This window comes from Salvelinus alpinus, chromosome 6 (assembly GCF_045679555.1).
Source record: "Salvelinus alpinus chromosome 6, SLU_Salpinus.1, whole genome shotgun sequence".
Classification (NCBI taxonomy): Eukaryota; Metazoa; Chordata; class Actinopteri; order Salmoniformes; family Salmonidae; genus Salvelinus; species Salvelinus alpinus.
This window is the reverse complement of record NC_092091.1, coordinates 2047684-2069988: the sequence shown is the minus strand read 5'-3', so window position 1 is coordinate 2069988 and position 22305 is coordinate 2047684. Positions and strand designations below refer to the sequence as shown.

Here is a 22305-nt window from a genome sequence, read left to right as displayed (position 1 = left end):
AGTGTCATTTTGTATTGACTCACCTTCAGTCCATCTATTATAGATCTGTTAGTGTCATTTTGTATTGACTCACCTTCAGTCCATCTATTATAGATCTGTTAGTGTCATTTTGTAGTGACTCACCTTCAGTCCATCTATTATAGATCTGTTAGTGTCATTTTGTTGAGGCTCACCTTCAGTCCATCTATTATAGATCTGTTAGTGTCATTTTGTATTGACTCACCTTCAGTCCATCTATTATAGATCTGTTAGTGTCATTTTGTTGAGGCTCACCTTCAGTCCATCTATTATAGATCTGTTAGTGTCATTTTGTATTGACTCACCTTCAGTCCATCTATTATAGATCTGTTAGTGTCATTTTGTATTGACTCACCTTCAGTCCATCTATTATAGATCTGTTAGTGTCATTTTGTTGAGGCTCACCTTCAGTCCATCTATTATAGATCTGTTAGTGTCATTTTGTAGTGACGCACCTTCAGTCCATCTATTATAGATCTGTTAGTGTCATTTTGTATTGACTCACCTTCAGTCCATCTATTATAGATCTGTTAGTGTCATTTTGTTGAGGCTCACCTTCAGTCCATCTATTATAGATCTGTTAGTGTCATTTTGTATTGACTCACCTTCAGACCATCTATTATAGATCTGTTAGTGTCATTTTGTTGAGGCTCACCTTCAGTCCATCTATTATAGATCTGTTAGTGTCATTTTGTTGAGGCTCACCTTCAGTTCATCTATTATAGATCTGTTAGTGTCATTTTGTATTGATCCACCTTCAGACCATCTATTATAGATCTGTTAGTGTCATTTTGTATTGATTGACTCACCTTCAGTCCATCTATTATAGATCTGTTAGTGTCATTTTGTTTTGACTCACCTTCAGTCCATCTATTATAGATCTGTTAGTGTCATTTTGTAGTGACGCACCTTCAGTCCATCTATTATAGATCTGTTAGTGTCATTTTGTATTGACGCACCTTCAGTCCATCTATTATAGATCTGTTAGTGTCATTTTGTAGTGACTCACCTTCAGTCCATCTATTATAGATCTGTTAGTGTCATTTTGTAGTGACGCACCTTCAGTCCATCTATTATAGATCTGTTAGTGTCATTTTGTATTGACGCACCTTCAGTCCATCTATTATAGATCTGTTAGTGTCATTTTGTATTGACTCACCTTCAGTCCATCTATTATAGATCTGTTAGTGTCATTTTGTATTGACTCACCTTCAGTCCATCTATTATAGATCTGTTAGTGTCATTTTGTTGAGGCTCACCTTCAGTCCATCTATTATAGATCTGTTAGTGTCATTTTGTATTGACTCACCTTCAGTCCATCTATTATAGATCTGTTAGTGTCATTTTGTAGTGACTCACCTTCAGTCCATCTATTATAGATCTGTTAGTGTCATTTTGTAGTGACTCACCTTCAGTCCATCTATTATAGATCTGTTAGTGTCATTTTGTAGTGACTCACCTTCAGTCCATCTATTATAGATCTGTTAGTGTCATTTTGTAGTGACGCACCTTCAGTCCATCTATTATAGATCTGTTAGTGTCATTTTGTAGTGACTCACCTTCAGTCCATCTATTATAGATCTGTTAGTGTAATTTTGTATTGACTCACCTTCAGTCCATCTATTATAGATCTGTTAGTGTCATTTTGTAGTGACGCACCTTCAGTCCATCTATTATAGATCTGTTAGTGTCATTTTGTATTGACGCACCTTCAGTCCATCTATTATAGATCTGTTAGTGTCATTTTGTATTGACTCACCTTCAGTCCATCTATTATAGATCTGTTAGTGTCATTTTGTATTGACTCACCTTCAGTCCATCTATTATAGATCTGTTAGTGTCATTTTGTATTGACTCACCTTCAGTCCATCTATTATAGATCTGTTAGTGTCATTTTGTATTGACTCACCTTCAGTCCATCTATTATAGATCTGTTAGTGTCATTTTGTTGAGGCTCACCTTCAGTCCATCTATTATAGATCTGTTAGTGTCATTTTGTATTGACTCACCTTCAGTCCATCTATTATAGATCTGTTAGTGTCATTTTGTATTGACTCACCTTCAGTCCATCTATTATAGATCTGTTAGTGTCATTTTGTATTGACTCACCTTCAGTCCATCTATTATAGATCTGTTAGTGTCATTTTGTAGTGACTCACCTTCAGTCCATCTATTATAGATCTGTTAGTGTCATTTTGTATTGGATCTCGATCTGCCCTCAGCATGTCTAAAGCAGACGTGTTCAAAACATATCCTTGACCCTGTTGCTTGGTAACATTGATGTCCTTGACCCTGTGTTGCACGGTAACATTGATGTCCTTGACCCTGTGTTGCACGGTAACATTGATGTCCTTGACCCTGTTGCTTGGTAACATTGATGTCCTTGACCCTGTGTTGCACGGTAACATTGATGTCCTTGACCCCGTGTTGCACTGTAACATTGATGTCCTTGACCCCGTGTTGCTTAGTAACATTGATGTCCTTGACCCCTTGTTGCACAGTAACATTGATGTCCTTGACCCTGTTGCATGGTAACATTGATGTCCTTGACCCTGTTGCATGGTAACATTGATGTCCTTGACCCTGTTGCTTGGTAACATTGATGTCCTTGACCCTGTGTTGCTTGGTAACATTGATGTCCTTGACCCTGTTGCTTGGTAACATTGATGTCCTTGACCCTGTTGCACAGTAACATTGATGTCCTTGACCCCGTTGCTTGGTAACATTGATGTCCTTGACCCCGTGTTGCACGGTAACATTGATGTCCTTGACCCTGTGTTGCACAGTAACATTGATGTCCTTGACCCCGTGTTGCACGGTAACATTGATGTCCTTGACCCCGTGTTGCACGGTAACATTGATGTCCTTGACCCTGTGTTGCTTGGTAACATTGATGTCCTTGACCCTGTGTTGCACAGTAACATTGGTGTCCTTGACCCCGTGTTGCACGGTAACATTAATGTCCTTGACCCCGTGTTGCACAGTAACATTGATGTCCTTGACCCGTGTTGCACGGTAACATTGATGTCCTTGACCCTGTGTTGCACGGTAACATTGATGTCCTTGACCCTGTGTTGCACAGTAACATTGATGTCCTTGACCCCGTGTTGCACGGTAACATTGATGTCCTTGACCCCGTGTTGCTTGGTAACATTGATGTCCTTGATCCCCTGTTGCTTGGTAACATTGATGTCCTTGACCCCGTGTTGCACAGTAACATTGATGTCCTTGATCCTGTTGCACGGTAACATTGATGTCCTTGATCCTGTTGCACGGTAACATTGATGTCCTTGACCCCGTGTTGCACAGTAACATTGATGTCCTTGATCCCCTGTTGCTTGGTAACATTGATGTCCTTGACCCCGTGTTGCACAGTAACATTGATGTCCTTGATCCTGTTGCACGGTAACATTGATGTCCTTGATCCTGTTGCACAGTAACATTGATGTCCTTGACCCCGTTGCTTGGTAACATTGATGTCCTTGGCCCTGTTGCTTGGTAACATTGATGTCCTTGACCCCGTGTTGCACGGTAACATTGATGTCCTTGACCCCGTGTTGCACGGTAACATTGATGTCCTTGACCCCGTGTTGCACGGTAACATTGATGTCCTTGACCCTGTTGCACAGTAACATTGATGTCCTTGACCCCGTTGCTTGGTAACATTGATGTCCTTGACCCCGTGTTGAACAGTAACATTGATGTCCTTGACCCCGTGTTGCACAGTAACATTGATGTCCTTGACCCTGTGTTGCACGGTAACATTGATGTCCTTGACCCTGTTGCTTGGTAACATTGATGTCCTTGACCCCGTGTTGAACAGTAACATTGATGTCCTTGACCCCGTGTTGCACAGTAACATTGATGTCCTTGACCCTGTTGCTTGGTAACATTGATGTCCTTGACCCCGTGTTGAACAGTAACATTGATGTCCTTGACCCCGTTGCTTGGTAAAATTGATGTCCTTGACCCCGTGTTGCACGGTAACATTGATGTCCTTGACCCTGTTGCTTGGTAACATTGATGTCCTTGACCCTGTTGCACGGTAACATTGATGTCCTTGACCCTGTTGCTTGGTAACATTGATGTCCTTGACCCCGTGTTGCACGGTAACATTGATGTCCTTGACCCCGTGTTGCACGGTAACATTGATGTCCTTGACCCCGTGTTGCACGGTAACATTGATGTCCTTGACCCTGTGTTGCACGGTAACATTGATGTCCTTGACCCTGTGTTGCACGGTAACATTGATGTCCTTGACCCCTTGTTGCACGGTAACATTGATGTCCTTGACCCTGTGTTGCTTGGTAACATTGATGTCCTTGACCCTGTGTTGCTTGGTAACATTGATGTCCTTGACCCTGTGTTGCTTGGTAACATTGATGTCCTTGACCCTGTGTTGCACAGTAACATTGATGTCCTTGACCCTGTGTTGCACAGTAACATTGATGTCCTTGACCCTGTTGCTTGGTAACATTGATGTCCTTGACCCCGTGTTGCACAGTAACATTGATGTCCTTGACCCTGTTGCTTGGTAACGTTGATGTCCTTGACCCTGTGTTGCACAGTAACATTGATGTCCTTGACCCTGTGTTGCTTGGTAACATTTATGTCCTTGACCCTGTGTTGCACGGTAACATTGATGTCCTTGACCCCGTGTTGCACGGTAACATTGATGTCCTTGACCCTGTTGCACAGTAACATTGATGTCCTTGACCCTGTTGCTTGGTAACATTGATGTCCTTGACCCTGTGTTGCTTGGTAACATTGATGTCCTTGACCCTGTTGCTTGGTAACATTGATGTCCTTGACCCTGTTGCTTGGTAACATTGATGTCCTTGACCCCGTGTTGCACGGTAACATTGATGTCCTTGACCCCGTGTTGCACGGTAACATTGATGTCCTTGACCCTGTTGCACAGTAACATTGATGTCCTTGACCCTGTTGCTTGGTAACATTGATGTCCTTGACCCTGTGTTGCACGGTAACATTGATGTCCTTGACCCTGTTGCTTGGTAACATTGATGTCCTTGACCCTGTGTTGCACTGTAACATTGATGTCCTTGACCCCGTGTTGCACGGTAACATTGATGTCCTTGACCCTGTTGCACAGTAACATTGATGTCCTTGACCCTGTTGCTTGGTAACATTGATGTCCTTGACCCTGTGTTGCACGGTAACATTGATGTCCTTGACCCTGTTGCTTGGTAACATTGATGTCCTTGACCCTGTGTTGCACTGTAACATTGATGTCCTTGACCCTGTTGCTTGGTAACATTGATGTCCTTGACCCTGTGTTGCTTGGTAACATTGATGTCCTTGACCCTGTTGCTTGGTAACATTGATGTCCTTGACCCTGTGTTGCTTGGTAACAGTGATGTCCTTGACCCTGTTGCTTGGTAACATTGATGTCCTTGACCCCGTGTTGCACGGTAACATTGATGTCCTTGACCCTGTTGCTTGGTAACATTGATGTCCTTGACCCATTTGCACAGTAACATTGATGTCCTTGACCCCGTTGCTTGGTAACATTGATGTCCTTGACCCCGTGTTGCACGGTGACATTGATGTCCTTGACCCCGTGTTGCACGGTAACATTGATGTCCTTGACCCTGTGTTGCACGGTAACATTGATGTCCTTGACCCCGTGTTGCACGGTAACATTGATGTCCTTGACCCCGTGTTGCACGGTAACATTGATGTCCTTGACCCCGTGTTGCACGGTAACATTGATGTCCTTGACCCCGTGTTGCACGGTAACATTGATGTCCTTGACCCTGTTGCTTGGTAACATTGATGTCCTTGACCCATTTGCACAGTAACATTGATGTCCTTGACCCCGTTGCTTGGTAACATTGATGTCCTTGACCCCGTGTTGCACGGTGACATTGATGTCCTTGACCCTGTGTTGCACGGTAACATTGATGTCCTTGACCCTGTGTTGCACGGTAACATTGATGTCCTTGACCCCGTGTTGCACGGTAACATTGATGTCCTTGACCCCGTGTTGCACGGTAACATTGATGTCCTTGACCCCGTGTTGCACGGTAACATTGATGTCCTTGACCCCGTGTTGCATGGTAACATTGATGTCCTTGACCCCGTGTTGCACGGTAACATTGATGTCCTTGACCCTGTGTTGCACAGTAACATTGATGTCCTTGACCCCGTGTTGCACGGTAACATTGATGTCCTTGACCCCGTGTTGCTTGGTAACATTGATGTCCTTGAGCCCGTGTTGCTTGGTAACAATGATGTCCTTGACCCCGTGTTGCACGGTAACATTGATGTCCTTGACCCCTTGTTGCTTGGTAACATTGATGTCCTTGACCCTGTGTTGCACAGTAACATTGATGTCCTTGACCCTGTGTTGCACAGTAACATTGATGTCCTTGACCCCGTGTTGCTTGGTAACTGATGTCCTTGACCCCGTGTTGCACAGTAACATTGATGTCCTTGACCCTGTGTTGCACGGTAACATTGATGTCCTTGACCCTGTTGCTTGGTAACATTGATGTCCTTGACCCCGTGTTGCTTGGTAACATTGATGTCCTTGACCCTGTGTTGCTTGGTAACATTGATGTCCTTGACCCTGTGTTGCTTGGTAACATTAATGTCCTTGACCCTGTGTTGCTTGGTAACATTGATGTCCTTGACCCTGTGTTGCTTGGTAACATTGATGTCCTTGACCCCGTGTTGCACGGTAACATTGATGTCCTTGACCCTGTGTTGCACGGTAACATTGATGTCCTTGACCCCGTGTTGCTTGGTAACATTGATGTCCTTGACCCTGTGTTGCACAGTAACATTGATGTCCTTGACCCTGTGTTGCTTGGTAACATTGATGTCCTTGACCCCTTGTTGCACAGTAACATTGATGTCCTTGACCCTGTGTTGCACAGTAACATTGATGTCCTTGACCCTGTTGCTTGGTAACATTGATGTCCTTGACCCCGTGTTGCACGGTAACATTGATGTCCTTGACCCTGTGTTGCACGGTAACATTGATGTCCTTGACCCTGTTGCACAGTAACATTGATGTCCTTGACCCCGTTGCTTGGTAACATTGATGTCCTTGACCCCGTTGCTTGGTAACATTGATGTCCTTGACCCCGTGTTGCACAGTAACATTGATGTCCTTGACCCCGTTGCTTGGTAACATTGATGTCCTTGACCCCGTGTTGCACGGTAACATTGATGTCCTTGACCCTGTGTTGCACAGTAACATTGATGTCCTTGACCCCGTGTTGCTTGGTAACATTGATGTCCTTGACCCCGTGTTGCACGGTAACATTGATGTCCTTGACCCTGTTGCACGGTAACATTGATGTCCTTGACCCTGTTGCTTGGTAACATTGATGTCCTTGACCCCGTGTTGCACGGTAACATTGATGTCCTTGACCCCGTGTTGCACGGTAACATTGATGTCCTTGACCCCGTGTTGCACGGTAACATTGATGTCCTTGACCCCGTGTTGCTTGGTAACATTGATGTCCTTGACCCCGTGTTGCTTGGTAACATTGATGTCCTTGACCCCGTGTTGCTTGGTAACATTGATGTCCTTGACCCTGTGTTGCTTGGTAACATTGATGTCCTTGACCCTGTGTTGCTTGGTAACATTGATGTCCTTGACCCCGTGTTGCACGGTAACATTGATGTCCTTGACCCTGTGTTGCACGGTAACATTGATGTCCTTGACCCCGTGTTGCTTGGTAACATTGATGTCCTTGACCCTGTGTTGCACAGTAACATTGATGTCCTTGACCCTGTGTTGCTTGGTAACATTGATGTCCTTGACCCCTTGTTGCACAGTAACATTGATGTCCTTGACCCTGTGTTGCACAGTAACATTGATGTCCTTGACCCTGTTGCTTGGTAACATTGATGTCCTTGACCCCTTGTTGCACAGTAACATTGATGTCCTTGACCCTGTGTTGCACAGTAACATTGATGTACTTGACCCTGTTGCACGGTAACATTGATGTCCTTGACCCTGTTGCTTGGTAACATTGATGTCCTTGACCCTGTGTTGCACGGTAACATTGATGTCCTTGACCCTGTTGCTTGGTAACATTGATGTCCTTGACCCTGTGTTGCACTGTAACATTGATGTCCTTGACCCCGTGTTGCACGGTAACATTGATGTCCTTGACCCTGTTGCTTGGTAACATTGATGTCCTTGACCCTGTGTTGCTTGGTAACATTGATGTCCTTGACCCTGTTGCTTGGTAACATTGATGTCCTTGACCCTGTGTTGCTTGGTAACAGTGATGTCCTTGACCCTGTTGCTTGGTAACATTGATGTCCTTGACCCCGTGTTGCACGGTAACATTGATGTCCTTGACCCTGTTGCTTGGTAACATTGATGTCCTTGACCCATTTGCACAGTAACATTGATGTCCTTGACCCCGTTGCTTGGTAACATTGATGTCCTTGACCCCGTGTTGCACGGTGACATTGATGTCCTTGACCCCGTGTTGCACGGTAACATTGATGTCCTTGACCCTGTGTTGCACGGTAACATTGATGTCCTTGACCCCGTGTTGCACGGTAACATTGATGTCCTTGACCCCGTGTTGCACGGTAACATTGATGTCCTTGACCCCGTGTTGCACGGTAACATTGATGTCCTTGACCCCGTGTTGCACGGTAACATTGATGTCCTTGACCCTGTTGCTTGGTAACATTGATGTCCTTGACCCATTTGCACAGTAACATTGATGTCCTTGACCCCGTTGCTTGGTAACATTGATGTCCTTGACCCCGTGTTGCACGGTGACATTGATGTCCTTGACCCTGTGTTGCACGGTAACATTGATGTCCTTGACCCTGTGTTGCACGGTAACATTGATGTCCTTGACCCCGTGTTGCACGGTAACATTGATGTCCTTGACCCCGTGTTGCACGGTAACATTGATGTCCTTGACCCCGTGTTGCACGGTAACATTGATGTCCTTGACCCCGTGTTGCACGGTAACATTGATGTCCTTGACCCCGTGTTGCACGGTAACATTGATGTCCTTGACCCTGTGTTGCACAGTAACATTGATGTCCTTGACCCCGTGTTGCACGGTAACATTGATGTCCTTGACCCCGTGTTGCTTGGTAACATTGATGTCCTTGAGCCCGTGTTGCTTGGTAACAATGATGTCCTTGACCCCGTGTTGCACGGTAACATTGATGTCCTTGACCCCTTGTTGCTTGGTAACATTGATGTCCTTGACCCTGTGTTGCACAGTAACATTGATGTCCTTGACCCTGTGTTGCACAGTAACATTGATGTCCTTGACCCCGTGTTGCTTGGTAACTGATGTCCTTGACCCCGTGTTGCACAGTAACATTGATGTCCTTGACCCTGTGTTGCACGGTAACATTGATGTCCTTGACCCTGTTGCTTGGTAACATTGATGTCCTTGACCCCGTGTTGCTTGGTAACATTGATGTCCTTGACCCTGTGTTGCTTGGTAACATTGATGTCCTTGACCCTGTGTTGCTTGGTAACATTAATGTCCTTGACCCTGTGTTGCTTGGTAACATTGATGTCCTTGACCCTGTGTTGCTTGGTAACATTGATGTCCTTGACCCCGTGTTGCACGGTAACATTGATGTCCTTGACCCCGTGTTGCTTGGTAACATTGATGTCCTTGACCCTGTGTTGCACAGTAACATTGATGTCCTTGACCCTGTGTTGCTTGGTAACATTGATGTCCTTGACCCCTTGTTGCACAGTAACATTGATGTCCTTGACCCTGTGTTGCACAGTAACATTGATGTCCTTGACCCTGTTGCTTGGTAACATTGATGTCCTTGACCCCGTGTTGCACGGTAACATTGATGTCCTTGACCCTGTGTTGCACGGTAACATTGATGTCCTTGACCCTGTTGCACAGTAACATTGATGTCCTTGACCCCGTTTCTTGGTAACATTGATGTCCTTGACCCCGTTGCTTGGTAACATTGATGTCCTTGACCCCGTGTTGCACAGTAACATTGATGTCCTTGACCCCGTTGCTTGGTAACATTGATGTCCTTGACCCCGTGTTGCACGGTAACATTGATGTCCTTGACCCTGTGTTGCACGGTAACATTGATGTCCTTGACCCCGTGTTGCTTGGTAACATTGATGTCCTTGTCCCCGTGTTGCACGGTAACATTGATGTCCTTGACCCTGTTGCACGGTAACATTGATGTCCTTGACCCTGTTGCTTGGTAACATTGATGTCCTTGACCCCGTGTTGCACGGTAACATTGATGTCCTTGACCCCGTGTTGCACGGTAACATTGATGTCCTTGACCCCGTGTTGCACGGTAACATTGATGTCCTTGACCCCGTGTTGCACGGTAACATTGATGTCCTTGACCCCGTGTTGCTTGGTAACATTGATGTCCTTGACCCCGTGTTGCTTGGTAACATTGATGTCCTTGACCCTGTGTTGCTTGGTAACATTGATGTCCTTGACCCTGTGTTGCTTGGTAACATTGATGTCCTTGACCCCGTGTTGCACGGTAACATTGATGTCCTTGACCCTGTGTTGCACGGTAACATTGATGTCCTTGACCCCGTGTTGCTTGGTAACATTGATGTCCTTGACCCTGTGTTGCACAGTAACATTGATGTCCTTGACCCTGTGTTGCTTGGTAACATTGATGTCCTTGACCCCTTGTTGCACAGTAACATTGATGTCCTTGACCCTGTGTTGCACAGTAACATTGATGTCCTTGACCCTGTTGCACGGTAACATTGATGTCCTTGACCCCGTGTTGCACGGTAACATTGATGTCCTTGACCCTGTGTTGCACGGTAACATTGATGTCCTTGACCCTGTTGCACAGTAACATTGATGTCCTTGACCCCGTTGCTTGGTAACATTGATGTCCTTGACCCCGTGTTGCACAGTAACATTGATGTCCTTGACCCCGTTGCTTGGTAACATTGATGTCCTTGACCCCGTGTTGCACGGTAACATTGATGTCCTTGACCCTGTGTTGCACGGTAACATTGATGTCCTTGACCCCGTGTTGCTTGGTAACATTGATGTCCTTGACCCCGTGTTGCACGGTAACATTGATGTACTTGACCCTGTTGCACGGTAACATTGATGTCCTTGACCCTGTTGCTTGGTAACATTGATGTCCTTGACCCCGTGTTGCACGGTAACATTGATGTCCTTGACCCCGTGTTGCACGGTAACATTGATGTCCTTGACCCCGTGTTGCACGGTAACATTGATGTCCTTGACCCCGTGTTGCTTGGTAACATTAATGTCCTTGACCCTGTGTTGCTTGGTAACATTGATGTCCTTGACCCTGTGTTGCTTGGTAACATTGATGTCCTTGACCCCGTGTTGCACGGTAACATTGATGTCCTTGACCCTGTGTTGCACGGTAACATTGATGTCCTTGACCCCGTGTTGCTTGGTAACATTGATGTCCTTGACCCTGTGTTGCACAGTAACATTGATGTCCTTGACCCTGTGTTGCTTGGTAACATTGATGTCCTTGACCCCGTGTTGCTTGGTAACATTGATGTCCTTGACCCTGTTGCTTGGTAACATTGATGTCCTTGACCCTGTGTTGCTTGGTAACATTGATGTCCTTGACCCCGTGTTGCACAGTAACATTGATGTCCTTGACCCCGTGTTGCACAGTAACATTGATGTCCTTGACCCTGTGTTGCACGGTAACATTGATGTCCTTGACCCTGTTGCTTGGTAACATTGATGTCCTTGACCCTGTGTTGCACAGTAACATTGATGTCCTTGACCCCGTGTTGCTTGGTAACATTGATGTCCTTGACCCTGTGTTAAACAGTAACATTGATGTCCTTGACCCTGTGTTGCACAGTAACATTGATGTCCTTGACCCCGTTGCTTGGTAACATTGATGTCCTTGACCCCGTGTTGCACGGTAACATTGATGTCCTTGACCCTGTTGCACGGTAACATTGATGTCCTTTACCCTGTTGCTTGGTAACATTGATGTCCTTGACCCCGTGTTGCACGGTAACATTGATGTCCTTGACCCCGTGTTGCACAGTAACATTGATGTCCTTGACCCCGTGTTGCACAGTAACATTGATGTCCTTGACCCTGTGTTGCACGGTAACATTGATGTCCTTGACCCTGTTGCTTGGTAACATTGATGTCCTTGACCCTGTGTTGCACAGTAACATTGATGTCCTTGACCCCGTGTTGCTTGGTAACATTGATATCCTTGACCCCGTGTTGCTTGGTAACATTGATGTCCTTGACCCCGTGTTGCTTGGTAACATTGATGTCCTTGACCCCGTGTTGCACGGTAACATTGATGTCCTTGACCCTGTTGCACAGTAACATTGATGTCCTTGACCCTGTTGCTTGGTAACATTGATGTCCTTGACCCTGTGTTGCACGGTAACATTGATGTCCTTGACCCTGTTGCACGGTAACATTGATGTCCTTGACCCTGTGTTGCACTGTAACATTGATGTCCTTGACCCTGTGTTGCACTGTAACATTGATGTCCTTGACCCCGTGTTGCTTGGTAACATTGATGTCCTTGACCCTGTTGCTTGGTAACATTGATGTCCTTGACCCTGTGTTGCACAGTAACATTGATGTCCTTGACCTTGTTGCACAGTAACATTGATGTCCTTGACCCTGTGTTGCTTGGTAACAGTGATGTCCTTGACCCTGTTGCTTGGTAACATTGATGTCCTTGACCCCGTGTTGCACGGTAACATTGATGTCCTTGACCCTGTTGCTTGGTAACATTGATGTCCTTGACCCTGTGTTGCACGGTAACATTGATGTCCTTGACCCCGTGTTGCACAGTAACATTGATGTCCTTGACCCTGTTGCTTGGTAACATTGATGTCCTTGACCCCGTGTTGCACGGTAACATTGATGTCCTTGACCCTGTTGCTTGGTAACATTGATGTCCTTGACCCTGTGTTGCTTGGTAACATTGATGTCCTTGACCCCGTGTTGCACAGTAACATTGATGTCCTTGACCCCGTGTTGCACAGTAACATTGATGTCCTTGACCCTGTGTTGCACAGTAACATTGATGTCCTTGACCCTGTGTTGCACGGTAACATTGATGTCCTTGACCCTGTTGCTTGGTAACATTGATGTCCTTGACCCCGTGTTGCACAGTAACATTGATGTCCTTGACCCCGTGTTGCTTGGTAACATTGATGTCCTTGACCCCGTGTTGCACAGTAACATTGATGTCCTTGACCCTGTTGCTTGGTAACATTGATGTCCTTGACCCTGTGTTGCTTGGTAACATTGATGTCCTTGACCCCGTGTTCTGACCCTGTTGCACGGTAACTGTGTTCTGTCCAGGGGGTTGTTGCTTGGTAACATTGATGTCCTTGACCCCGTGTTCTGACCCTGTTGCACGGTAACTGTGTTCTGTCCAGGGGGTTGTTGCTTGGTAACATTGATGTCCTTGACCCCGTGTTCTGACCCTGTTGCACGGTAACTGTGTTCTGTCCAGGGGGTTGTTGCTTGGTAACATTGATGTCCTTGACCCCGTGTTCTGACCCTGTTGCACGGTAACTGTGTTCTGTCCAGGGGGTTGTTGCTTGGTAACATTGATGTCCTTGACCCCGTGTTCTGACCCTGTTGCACGGTAACTGTGTTCTGTCCAAGGGGTTGTTGCTTGGTAACATTGATGTCCTTGACCCCGTGTTCTGACCCTGTTGCACGGTAACTGTGTTCTGTCCAGGGGGTACCAGCAGCAGGATGCCCATGAGTTCATGCGTTACCTGTTGGACCATCTCCATAGAGAACTACAGGGCGGTCTGAACAGAGCCAAGCACGCCGCTCTCCCCGTTCCACCGGATTCTGTATCAGGAGACGACCCTCCTCTGTCACCAGACGGGCTCCCGTTACCGCAGGACGAGGGGAAACTGCCCACCACGGCGGGGAAATGCTGCATGTAAGATAACTAGGTAGAGAAGCTGCATGTTTACCACAGCAGGTGGTCTAGGACAGACAAGACCATACTGAGTCATGTACACTCCCCTACCTATTTATATAAACAGTAAAACAAATTCATTGGACTTTATACTCAATCAAATCAATCAATCTAATGTATTTATAAAGCCCTTCTTACATCAGCTGATATCTCAAAGTGCTGTACAGAAACCCAGCCTAAAACCCCAAACAGGAAGCAATGCAGGTGTAGAAGCACGGTGGCTAGGAACAACTCCCTAGAAAGGCCAAAACCTAGGAAGAAACCTAGAGAGGAACCAGGCTATGAGGGGTGGCCAGTCCTCTTCTGGCTGTGCCGGGTGGAGATTATAACAGAACATGGCCAAGATGTTCAAATGTTCATAAATGACCAGCAGGGTCAAATAATAATAATCACAGTGGTTGTCGAGGGTGCAACAAGTCAGCACCTCAGGAGTAAATGTCAGTTGGCTTTTCATAGCCGATCATTCAGAATATCTCTACCGTTCCTGCTGCCTCTAGAGAGTTGAAAACAGCAGGTCTGGGACTCAAACATTTTGAAGCGACAGGATAGAATGTCACCTTTTATTTGAGGGTATTTTCATATCTATTTTACCGTTTAGAAATGAAGGTACTTTGTTTCTAGCCCCCCCCCCCCCCATTTTTAAAGATCTCATAAGTATTTCGACAATTTCACTTAGTGTATTAAATTAGTCAAAAAGGTTTAGTATTTGGTCCCATATTCACATCATGTAATGACTACATCAATCTGGTGACGCTACAAACTTGTTGGATGTGGTTTGTTTTGGTGGTTTCAGATTAGTTTCTGTCCAATAGAAATGAATGGTTAATAATGTAGTGTGTCATTTGACTTTTTAACTTTTATTGTAAATAATAATAGAATGTTTCTGAACACTTCTACATGAATGTGGGTGCTACCATGGTTACGGATCATCCTGAATGAATGGTGAATAACGACGAGTGAGCAAGTTACTGAGGCATAAATATAATAACCACCCCAAAAAATGCTTTGTTTTTTGGTCTTTTCAGAAACGGCAGTTCTACCGTGGTCACGTCTATATTTGGCGGCGTCCTGCAGAATGAGGTCAACTGCCTGATCTGTGGGACTGAGTCTAGAAAGCTTGACCCTTTCCTTGGTAAGTCCACTGTCAGTCCACCCATGGCCGGGGTCAAATCCATTTCAATTCAGTCAAATCAGGAAGTTAACAGATGTCCCCTGCCCTCCAGATCTGTCCCTGGATATTCCCAGTCAGTTCAGACACAAGAGAAGCAAGGACCAAGAGCCTGGTCCTACCTGCACGTTACGAGGTGAGTTCTACTGTCCCGTTGATGCTCTGATGTACTCAACTGTAGCTCTCTTCTGCTGTTGGATGTCAGACTGCCTGCACCTGTTCTGTTGTAGATACACTGAGGAGTAGACTGGGCGTATCACTCTCTTTATGTATTACCCATATTACTGAGGAGTAGACTGGGCGTATCACTCTCTTTATGTACTACCCATATTACTGAGGAGTAGACTGGGCGTATCACTCTCTTTATGTATTACCCATATTACTGAGGAGTAGACTGGGCGTATCACTCTCTTTATGTACTACCCATATTACTGAGGAGTAGACTGGGCGTATCACTCTCTTTATGTACTACCCATATTACTGAGGAGTAGACTGGGCGTATCACTCTCTTTATGTACTACCCATATTACTGAGGAGTAGACTGGGCGTATCACTCTCTTTATGTACTAGCCATATTACTGAGGAGTAGACTGGGCGTATCACTCTCTTTATGTACTACCCATATTACTGAGGAGTAGACTGGGCGTATCACTCTCTTTATGTACTCTTTATGTACTACCCATATTACTGCGGAGTAGACTGGGCGTATCACTCTCTTTATGTACTACCCATATTACTGCGGAGTAGACTGGGCGTATCACTCTCTTTATGTACTATGTACTCTTTATGTACTAGCCATATTACTGCGGAGTAGACTGGGCGTATCACTCTCTTTATGTACTATGTACTCTTTATGCACTGCCCATATTACTGAGGAGTAGACTGGGCGTATCACTCTCTTTATGTACTATGTACTCTTTATGTACTAGCCATATTACTGAGGAGTAGACTGGGCGTATCACTCTCTTTATGTACTATGTACTCTTTATGTACTACGCATATTACTGCGGAGTAGACTGGGCGTATCACTCTCTTTATGTACTACCCATATTACTGAGGAGTAGACTGGGCGTATCACTCTCTTTATGTACTGCCCATATTACTGAGGAGTAGACTGGGCGTATCACTCTCTTTATGTACTACCCATATTACTGAGGAGTAGACTGGGCGTATCACTCTCTTTATGTACTATGTACTCTTTATGTACTAGCCATATTACTGAGGAGTAGACTGGGCGTATCACTCTCTTTATGTACTGCCCATATTACTGAGGAGTAGACTGGGCGTATCACTCTCTTTATGTACTATGTACTCTTTATGTACTAGCCATATTACTGAGGAGTAGACTGGGCGTATCACTCTCTTTATGTACTACCCATATTACTGCGGAGTAGACTGGGCGTATCACTCTCTTTATGTACTACCCATATTACTGAGGAGTAGACTGGATGTATCACTCTCTTTATGTACTACCCATATTACTGAGGAGTAGACTGGGCATATCACTCTTTATGTACTACCCATATTACTGAGGAGTAGACTGGGCGTATCACTCTCTTTATGTACTAGCCATATTACTGAGGAGTAGACTGGGCGTATCACTCTCTTTATGTACTACCCATATTACTGAGGAGTAGACTGGGCGTATCACTCTCTTTATGTACTACCCATATTACTGCGGAGTAGACTGGGCGTATCACTCTCTTTATGTACTACCCATATTACTGCGGAGTAGACTGGGCGTATCACTCTCTTTATGTACTCTTTATGTACTACCCATATTACTGCGGAGTAGACTGGGCGTATCACTCTCTTTATGTACTACCCATATTACTGCGGAGTAGACTGGGCGTATCACTCTCTTTATGTACTATGTACTCTTTATGTACTAGCCATATTACTGCGGAGTAGACTGGGCGTATCACTCTCTTTATGTACTATGTACTCTTTATGTACTAGCCATATTACTGAGGAGTAGACTGGGCGTATCACTCTCTTTATGTACTATGTACTCTTTATGTACTAGCCATATTACTGAGGAGTAGACTGGGCGTATCACTCTCTTTATGTACTAGCCATATTACTGAGGAGTAGACTGGGCGTATCACTCTCTTTATGTACTATGTACTCTTTATGTACTACGCATATTACTGCGGAGTAGACTGGGCGTATCACTCTCTTTATGTACTACCCATATTACTGAGGAGTAGACTGGGCGTATCACTCTCTTTATGTACTGCCCATATTACTGAGGAGTAGACTGGGCGTATCACTCTCTTTATATACTATGTACTCTTTATGTACTAGCCATATTACTGAGGAGTAGACTGGGCGTATCACTCTCTTTATGTACTATGTACTCTTTATGTACTAGCCATATTACTGAGGAGTAGACTGGGCGTATCACTCTCTTTATGTACTATGTACTCTTTATGTACTAGCCATATTACTGAGGAGTAGACTGGGCGTATCACTCTCTTTATGTACTACCCATATTACTGAGGAGTAGACTGGGCGTATCACTCTCTTTATGTACTACCCATATTACTGAGGAGTAGACTGGGCGTATCACTCTCTTTATGTACTACCCATATTACTGAGGAGTAGACTGGGCGTATCACTCTCTTTATGTTCTACCCATATTACTGAGGAGTAGACTGGGCGTATCACTCTCTTTATGTACTAGCCATATTACTGAGGAGTAGACTGGGCGTATCACTCTCTTTATGTACTACCCATATTACTGAGGAGTAGACTGGGCGTATCACTCTCTTTATGTACTAGCCATATTACTGAGGAGTAGACTGGGCGTATCACTCTCTTTATGTACTGCCCATATTACTGAGGAGTAGACTGGGCGTATCACTCTCTTTATGTACTATGTACTCTTTATGTACTAGCCATATTACTGAGGAGTAGACTGGGCGTATCACTCTCTTTATGTACTAGCCATATTACTGAGGAGTAGACTGGGCGTATCACTCTCTTTATGTACTGCCCATATTACTGAGGAGTAGACTGGGCGTATCACTCTCTTTATGTACTATGTACTCTTTATGTACTAGCCATATTACTGAGGAGTAGACTGGGCGTATCACTCTCTTTATGTACTATGTACTCTTTATGTACTGCCCATATTACTGAGGAGTAGACTGGGCGTATCACTCTCTTTATGTACTATGTACTCTTTATGTACTAGCCATATTACTGAGGAGTAGACTGGGCGTATCACTCTCTTTATGTACTATGTACTCTTTATGTACTAGCCATATTACAGAGGAGTAGACTTGGCGTATCACTCTCTTTATGTACTACCCATATTACTGAGGAGTAGACTGGGCGTATCACTCTCTTTATGTACTACCCATATTACTGCGGAGTAGACTGGGCGTATTACTCTCTTTATGTACTACCCATATTACTGAGGAGTAGACTGGGCGTATCACTCTCTTTATGTACTAGCCATATTACTGAGGAGTAGACTGGGCGTATCACTCTCTTTATGTACTAGCCATATTACTGAGGAGTAGACTGGGCGTATCACTCTCTTTATGTACTAGCCATATTACTGCGGAGTAGACTGGGCGTATCACTCTCTTTATGTACTCTTTATGTACTACCCATATTACTGCGGAGTAGACTGGGCGTATCACTCTCTTTATGTACTATGTACTCTTTATGTACTAGCCATATTACTGCGGAGTAGACTGGGCGTATCACTCTCTTTATGTACTATGTACTCTTTATGCACTGCCCATATTACTGAGGAGTAGACTGGGCGTATCACTCTCTTTATGTACTATGTACTCTTTATGTACTAGCCATATTACTGAGGAGTAGACTGGGCGTATCACTCTCTTTATGTACTATGTACTCTTTATGTACTACGCATATTACTGCGGAGTAGACTGGGCGTATCACTCTCTTTATGTACTACCCATATTACTGAGGAGTAGACTGGGCGTATCACTCTCTTTATGTACTGCCCATATTACTGAGGAGTAGACTGGGCGTATCACTCTCTTTATGTACTATGTACTCTTTATGTACTAGCCATATTACTGAGGAGTAGACTGGGCGTATCACTCTCTTTATGTACTATGTACTCTTTATGTACTAGCCATATTACTGAGGAGTAGACTGGGCGTATCACTCTCTTTATGTACTATGTACTCTTTATGTACTAGCCATATTACTGAGGAGTAGACTGGGCGTATCACTCTCTTTATGTACTACCCATATTACTGAGGAGTAGACTGGGCGTATCACTCTCTTTATGTACTACCCATATTACTGAGGAGTAGACTGGGCGTATCACTCTCTTTATGTACTACCCATATTACTGAGGAGTAGACTGGGCGTATCACTCTCTTTATGTTCTACCCATATTACTGAGGAGTAGACTGGGCGTATCACTCTCTTTATGTACTAGCCATATTACTGAGGAGTAGACTGGGCGTATCACTCTCTTTATGTACTACCCATATTACTGAGGAGTAGACTGGGCGTATCACTCTCTTTATGTACTAGCCATATTACTGAGGAGTAGACTGGGCGTATCACTCTCTTTATGTACTGCCCATATTACTGAGGAGTAGACTGGGCGTATCACTCTCTTTATGTACTATGTACTCTTTATGTACTAGCCATATTACAGAGGAGTAGACTGGGCGTATCACTCTCTTTATGTACTAGCCATATTACTGAGGAGTAGACTGGGCGTATCACTCTCTTTATGTACTACCCATATTACTGAGGAGTAGACTGGGCGTATCACTCTCTTTATGTACTAGCCATATTACTGAGGAGTAGACTGGGCGTATCACTCTCTTTATGTACTACCCATATTACTGAGGAGTAGACTGGGCGTATCACTCTCTTTATGTACTACCCATATTACTGAGGAGTAGACTGGGCGTATCACTCTCTTTATGTACTAGCCATATTACTGAGGAGTAGACTGGGCGTATTACTCTCTTTATGTACTACCCATATTACTGAGGAATAGACTGGGCGTATCACTCTCTTTATGTACTAGCCATATTACTGAGGAGTAGACTGGGCGTATCACTCTCTTTATGTACTAGCCATATTACTGAGGAGTAGACTGGGCGTATCACTCTCTTTATGTACTACCCATATTACTGCGGAGTAGACTGGGCGTATCACTCTCTTTATGTACTAGCCATATTACTGCGGAGTAGACTGGGCGTATCACTCTCTTTATGTACTCTTTATGTACTACCCATATTACTGCGGAGTAGACTGGGCCTATCACTCTCTTTATGTACTACCCATATTACTGCGGAGTAGACTGGGCGTATCACTCTCTTTATGTACTATGTACTCTTTATGTACTAGCCATATTACTGCGGAGTAGACTGGGCGTATCACTCTCTTTATGTACTATGTACTCTTTATGCACTGCCCATATTACTGAGGAGTAGACTGGGCGTATCACTCTCTTTATGTACTATGTACTCTTTATGTACTAGCCATATTACTGAGGAGTAGACTGGGCGTATCACTCTCTTTATGTACTACGCATATTACTGAGGAGTAGACTGGGAGGATCACTCTCTTTATGTACTAGCCATATTACTGAGGAGTAGACTGGGCGTATCACTCTCTTTATGTACTATGTACTCTTTATGTACTAGCCATATTACTGAGGAGTAGACTGGGCGTATCCCTCTCTTTATGTACTACCCATATTACTGCGGAGTAGACTGGGCGTATCACTCTCTTTATGTACTAGCCATATTACTGAGGAGTAGACTGGGCGTATCACTCTCTTTATGTACTGCCCATATTACTGAGGAGTAGACTGGGCGTATCACTCTCTTTATGTACTATGTACTCTTTATGTACTAGCCATATTACTGAGGAGTAGACTGGGCATATCACTCTCTTTATGTACTGCCCATATTACTGAGGAGTAGACTGGGCGTATCACTCTCTTTATGTACTATGTACTCTTTATGTACTAGCCATATTACTGAGGAGTAGACTGGGCGTATCACTCTCTTTATGTACTATGTACTCTTTATGTACTGCCCATATTACTGAGGAGTAGACTGGGCGTATCACTCTCTTTATGTACTATGTACTCTTTATGTACTAGCCATATTACTGAGGAGTAGACTGGGCGTATCACTCTCTTTATGTACTATGTACTCTTTATGTACTAGCCATATTACAGAGGAGTAGACTGGGCGTATCACTCTCTTTATGTACTAGCCATATTACTGAGGAGTAGACTGGGCGTATCACTCTCTTTATGTACTATGTACTCTTTATGTACTAGCCATATTACTGAGGAGTAGACTGGGCATATCACTCTCTTTATGTACTGCCCATATTACTGAGGAGTAGACTGGGCGTATCACTCTCTTTATGTACTACCCATATTACTGCGGAGTAGACTGGCCGTATCACTCTCTTTATGTACTACCCATATTACTGAGGAGTAGACTGGGCGTATCACTCTCTTTATGTACTAGCCATATTACTGAGGAGTAGACTGGGCGTATCACTCTCTTTATGTACTAGCCATATTACTGAGGAGTAGACTGGGCGTATCACTCTCTTTATGTACTACCCATATTACTGAGGAGTAGACTGGGCGTATCACTCTCTTTATGTACTATGTACTCTTTATGTACTACCCATATTACTGAGGAGTAGACTGGGCATATCACTCTCTTTATGTACTACCCATATTACTGAGGAGTAGACTGGGCATATCACTCTCTTTATGTACTACCCATATTACTGAGGAGTAGACTCGGCATATCACTCTCTTTATGTACTACCCATATTACTGAGGAGTAGACTGGGCGTATCACTCTCTTTATGTACTACCCATATTACTGAGGAGTAGACTGGGCGTATCATTCTCTTTATGTACTAGCCATATTACTGAGGAGTAGACTGGGCGTATCACTCTCTTTATGTACTACCCATATTACTGCGGAGTAGACTGGGCGTATCACTCTATGTACTACCCATATTACTGCGGAGTAGACTGGGCGTATCACTCTCTTTATGTACTTCCCATATTACTGAGGAGTAGACTGGGCGTATCACTCTCTTTATGTACTACCCATATTACTGCGGAGTAGACTGGGCGTATCACTCTCTTTATGTACTAG

The 22305-nt window shown here is 44.5% G+C and overlaps 1 protein-coding gene across 2 annotated transcripts in view; it reads left to right on the top strand.

Moving 5' to 3' along the window:
• usp3 (ubiquitin specific peptidase 3) overlaps window positions 1-22305 on the top strand; it is an 83608-nt gene that overhangs the window by 49081 nt on the left and 12222 nt on the right. For both annotated transcript variants that reach the window (XM_071405122.1, XM_071405123.1), the window contains exons 9-11: window positions 13732-13944; window positions 15009-15115; window positions 15207-15287. In XM_071405122.1, coding sequence (XP_071261223.1) covers window positions 13732-13944; window positions 15009-15115; window positions 15207-15287 — 401 coding nt within the window. The remainder of the gene's footprint in view (window positions 1-13731; window positions 13945-15008; window positions 15116-15206; window positions 15288-22305) is intronic.